General features: G+C 33.2%; 1 protein-coding gene across 1 annotated transcript; it reads right to left on the bottom strand.

The window, feature by feature from the left end:
• Positions 1–1,134: 1,134 nt before the first annotated feature.
• Positions 1,135–2,385, bottom strand: LOC116127543 (putative disease resistance protein RGA4). The gene has a single exon (XM_031413195.1). It carries the CDS (start codon positions 2,383–2,385, stop codon positions 1,135–1,137), a length of 1,251 nt encoding a protein of 416 aa, XP_031269055.1.
• Positions 2,386–5,489: the final 3,104 nt, after the last annotated feature.

Genomic DNA, 5,489 nt, shown 5'->3' with positions numbered 1-5,489 from the left:
TTGATTGGATCTAAGACCGATAATATTTACTTAAAATCAACTTGAATCTTACATTCAAATAAAGAAATACATAAAAAATATAATTTGGGTTCATTTAATTTTGATACTTCTCACATACAAACTTAAAATTCTTATCCTAGTTAAAAATTAATTAAGAAAAAAGAGTTAAAATTATCGGATCATCTTTATCAAAATAATAATTATTATCATCATCATCATCACTATTATTATTATTGTTGTTGTTATTATTATTATAGATGCCATTTATTCTAACATGCCATTTAACCTTATTGTGAATTTACCTTTCTTCACTCACTCTACTCTCAACTACCTAACCATGTTTATTGCTATTATTCTTGCAAGTTATTGCAGTGAGAAGAAACGAAAAATTATAGAGAAAAAGAAAAAAAAAGGATCATTTGAGGGGAAAAAAAAAAGAAAATTATATATATATATTATATATATATATATATATATATTATATATTATATATATATATATATTATTAAATATAAGCTTACAGTTACAGCCTCTCTCTCTCTCTCTCCTCTCTCTTCTATATATATATATATATATATATATAGAGAGAGAGAGAGAGAGAGAGAGAGAGCTGTAACTGTAAAGCTACAATTTTGTTGACATGTACCAAATCAAAATTCATATTATATGAAGACATCATTTGTGTATTTAGTGAAACTCTTGGGTACAACTTGCAAATATAAAAAGATTTGTACCAGGGAGATATTATATTACAAATTTGATGTTCTACATTATAATTCATTTTGTCCCCTCTCATAATTGCATTAATAAAAATAGCCATCGCTAAATAACAACACTAGAGAATTTGGAAGTGAATTAACTGTACAAAGCATCTTAAAATAATTTAATTATAATTATGAGAATAGAAATATGAACAGAAATCATAATAATAATTATTTTTTAAAAGGAAATTTATTAATAAAAGCACAAAAACCTACACTTAATATAAAACATCCATGCATAACAAACAATAAAACACAACCAAATTGAAAGCTGAAAGTTGGGACTAATGTGAAGCTTGATGCTGGAAGCTTGCAGGAATCAAGATGAAAAATAACAAAGGAGCAACACACCACTCATGAAAACAAACCAGCATTAACCATAAAAGCTGGTATCATGATCAATAAGATGAACCACTGGAACATGAGCAATCTTCAACTCATCATTTCTGCAGCTTTCAATTAGAGCAGGACACTCTGTAATCTTCAATTCCTTCAGGGAAGTAAGGTGTTCTATCCCTTCTGGAAGAGATGATAATTCGTAACATCTTGTAATCTCAAGTTTTTCAAGTGATGTGAGATTTTGCAACGACTCCGGTAGTGCTTCTAACTTTTCACAGTCTTCAATCTGCATGTACTTCAGAGTGTCAGTAGATGCTTGAAGAAGAAGTTGGGGCATATCCACCAATGATTCTAAATTAACAATTATGAATTTTTTAAGACTCAACCTCAGCTCACGATCTTCTTCTAGTAATTCCATCTTCAAATTAATCTTGGGGCAACTCCCAATCGCTAACGTCTCTAATTTTTTCAGGTATTTGATAGTATCTGGTAACGACGAGATCACAGGATTGCGGGTTAGAAACAATTTTCGAAGACTTTTTAGACCTTGCATCCCTTCACACAAACTTAGTAGACTTTTGCAGCCAACTACGTGCAAACGTTGAAGGGAACTCAGACATCCAATTCCATTTTCTGGAAGAAACTCCTCTTGTGTGGTTATTTCCAAGTATCTAAGGCAGATCATCTTTCGTATGTTATTAGGCAAATTCTTAATCTCAGAACAACCCCGAAGTCTTAACATTTGCAGTTTTTGAATCTCACAAATAGATTCAAGGATCTTCTTTAATGCATCATTCCAAGCTAGATCAAGGTATCTCAGATGTCTCAATGTACTGATAGAATCCGACAACACTTGAACATGTATATCACACAAGTCTAGTAGTCGAAGGTACTTGAATTTGGATATATCTTTACTAATAAATGATCCAATAACAGGTGCATCTCTGTATTTCTCTGCTGCTGGAAAGACAATGCTTCGAACACTCCTTGAGTTATCAACAATGAGTTGTAGAAATTCTTCACCACATAACTCTGTGTCACCATGTGAAAAATGCCGCAATTTCCTATCAACTTTTTGGCTTCCAAAATTTATGAATGCGGACTCACCTTTTGTCATTGATATTGCAAGATCATGCATAAGATCATGCACCTTAAATGTCCAATAAAAACCATGATCCAAGAAGTCCACTAAGAAACCCATTGACCATAAAACTTGCATATATTGATCAGCAATATCTTCTAGCTCTTCAGTTTTATCATTGGTTTTAAGAAGTCCAAGTGCCATCCAATATTGGGCCACATCATTATTGTAATAAATATAATCCTTTGGAAACAATCAAAGATAAGTAAAACATCGCTTCAAGGGAGATGACAAATGATCATAGCTCAGTTCCAATATAGGTAAGATGTCTTCATTATCTTGATCCACCTGCCAAATGTCATTGTTTTTTATTTTCAACCACTCTCGTTCGTCTGTGTTTGCATAAAGTAAGCTCCCTAAGGATCTCACAGTCAATGGAACTCCTTTACATTTTTTTACAATGTCCATCCCAATTTTAATGAGCCTTGGAAAATCTTTCCCTTCTCTATCTTTAAACGCGTACTTCTTAAATAATGACAAAGACTCCTCTTCAGAAAGACCTTGTATGAAATGCGAGGGAACAGTGCTCATTATTTCTGCAACTCTTTTACTTCGTGTGCTCACAATAATTTTACTTCCATTGACACCATTAACCAGTAAGTCTTTCAGTTCCAACCATTTCATCGGCTTCTCATTCCAAACATCATCCAAGACAAGCAAAAACTTTTTACTTGTCAAAATTTCTTGCAAACGCTTAGGAATTTATCTCCTTTTAACTTATTACAATCCTCACCTGTTGCAGAATAAATAATTTCTTTCATCAATCTGGTGACATTGAAGTCATCTGACACGCATGTTCACATCTTTAATGGAAATAACTTATTTACTCTTTCATCATTATAAACCATTTTAGTAAGAGTGGTTTTACCTGAACCCCCAATTCCAACTATTGGAAGGACAGAGACATTAATGTTGGTTGGTTGAATTAAAAAGCTCATGATCTTTTTTTTTATCATCCTTTCTTCCAATCACACAAGAACCTCCGAAGAAGGGATCAGTCTCCCTCTCCTTTGGAATTACATGCGTATCTTCAGCAGGAGTACTCTCAATAAGAGAAAGTCTACTCCTATCACTTGCGATCTGATCTAGCCTTTCTCTAATCTCCTTGATTTTATGACTAATTTCATATTGAAAACCAACAGGATTAGAGCTTGAAAAGCATTGCAATACCTTTATTAATGTGCTCCTCTTTTGTCTCTCCACTTCCCTCCCGGAAGCTTGAAGCTCGAATTCTTCTAAAACTTCCTCAGCATCAAGGAAAACATCTTTAAGCTTCCCAAGCCAGTCACGTAGCTGATCATTTTGTGCCTGCTTTTTCTCAGCATCCGAGAGCACGGCTTTGATAGTGCTCAGGGTTCCCTCCAGGCTTTTTAAATCACTTTCAAGATTCCACAACAAAGACACTTCCCAACCCACAAGAGAGCCTATCTTCGTCAGAACTTCAGTCGCAATGTCAAACAGAATAGATTCTGTCATTTTCTCTCAAAAGAAACGAAGAGAGGGAGAATAAGGTAGTTGAAGATAATTGAATTAGGTGAGAATTAATGGATGCTTAGTATGCACCTATCCTATATAGCTATACCACTAACATAAAACCTTAAAAAACCATGATAAAACATCGAAAAGTCAGCATCCAAGGAATAAAAAAATTCGTTCCAGTGCTGGGGTTGGTATGAGAATCTCAAATCTAGCGATACTGCTAACAAAAAGCATCAAAAAGTCGGCATCAAGGAATAAAAAATTTGTTCAGTGCTGGAGTTGGTTTCAATCTACCGACACCACTAACATAAACCCTAAAAAATTCAGCATCAAGGAATAAAAAATTTGTTCAATGCTGGAGTTGGTCTCAATCTACCGGCACCACTAACATAAACCCTCAAAAATTCAGCATCAAGGAATAAAAAATTCGTTCGCCATTGACCATCGGCATTTGTGACTTCTCCTATCTGTCGAATATTAAACTTGATTTGGGCCAATAATATTTGGGTTTATGAGTTAAATGATTCTGCTTAAGCCCAATGTAGGGCCTACTCATTTATTAGCCTCTACAAACCATAGTAACAAACCACCAAACGGACAGACGATGAAGAAACAAAACACAAGAAACAGAAACAGTAAAATTAACCCTCAAAATTCCACCAAGTTATCCTCACTTTATGAGAGGATTCAGGCAATGAAACAAACCATTAAAACCATAAGCTAAAGCGCAGAGTTCAACATTACTTGTTGTTTGCCAAGGAGCGCATGTAGCCTACCCTAGCAGTTAAATAGTTGGCAAGCTTTTCTCTTTGGTGGGGGGCGCGCAGCATGGTTTAAATGAGTGGAATTTCTCGATGAAGGCCATCAACAACCTTCATTTTTCCAACTTCTTCCATTACATTGAGCCAGTGAGGGATCCAACACAATGCTATCTAGATTCTCAAAATCTCAAATATCCTATGGTTAGGCTCGCCTATCTAACAAAAAACAGAATTATAATGAGATGGGAAGTCATATAGTTCTCATAGAGCAAAAATAATAATAAGAAGAAGAAGCAAGAGAAAAAAAACTGAAAACATGCACAAAATTTTGAAGTAATTTTGTTGGAATTGGAAGCAATAGAATCTAATTAACAAGATATGCTTATGCCAATCGCTATGATACATTGATGACAACTGTTTCTTCCATAAATGAGATATCTATTTTGATACTACAATATATCATTCCTCAATCTAACATCAATTCCCTTTTTATTTATTTAAAAAATTATTTATTTTTGTGTTTCCTTTTTCTTTTTAATTATTAATTTTAGCCTACTTATTTATTATTCCCACCAACCATCTTGTGCAATTGAATATATTTTCCCTTTTTTCTTTCTTATTTTATAAATTTAAAAAACATAAAAATATTATTTATAAGAAAATAAATATATCTTTACTTAAAATTCTCATCCTAATTAAAATTAATTAAGAAAAAAAAGGGGTCAAAATTTTCGGATCATCCTTATAATAATAATAATAATAATGATAAGTAAATAAATAATTGAAATTTGAAACAAAGAAATAAAAAAAATAAAAACGTGATAAAAAACTGTCGTCTCGTCTGCTTCCGAAACTGGACGTTTTTGCAACATAAAGTTATTGTTATTGTCACCTGGCTCTATGCTACTCCAACAATCACTGACACCTTCACAATTACGTTATTGTTATAATTTCTTGAAAATTATAAGCTGATGACATAGATACTTTATTTCCCGTGAAACCAAAGCC

The sequence above is a fragment of the Pistacia vera genome, unplaced genomic scaffold, assembly GCF_008641045.1.
Source record: "Pistacia vera cultivar Batoury unplaced genomic scaffold, PisVer_v2 Contig192, whole genome shotgun sequence".
Lineage (NCBI taxonomy): Eukaryota > Viridiplantae > Streptophyta > Magnoliopsida > Sapindales > Anacardiaceae > Pistacia > Pistacia vera.
Note: the sequence above shows the minus strand (reverse complement) of the source record. Positions and strands in the feature narration are given on the sequence as shown.

What these genes read in the sequence shown, in the direction of transcription:
- LOC116127543 (XM_031413195.1), bottom strand. Translation starts at nt 2,385, where the DNA reads ATGGCACTTGGACTTCTTAAAACCAATGATAAAACTGAAGAGCTAGAA.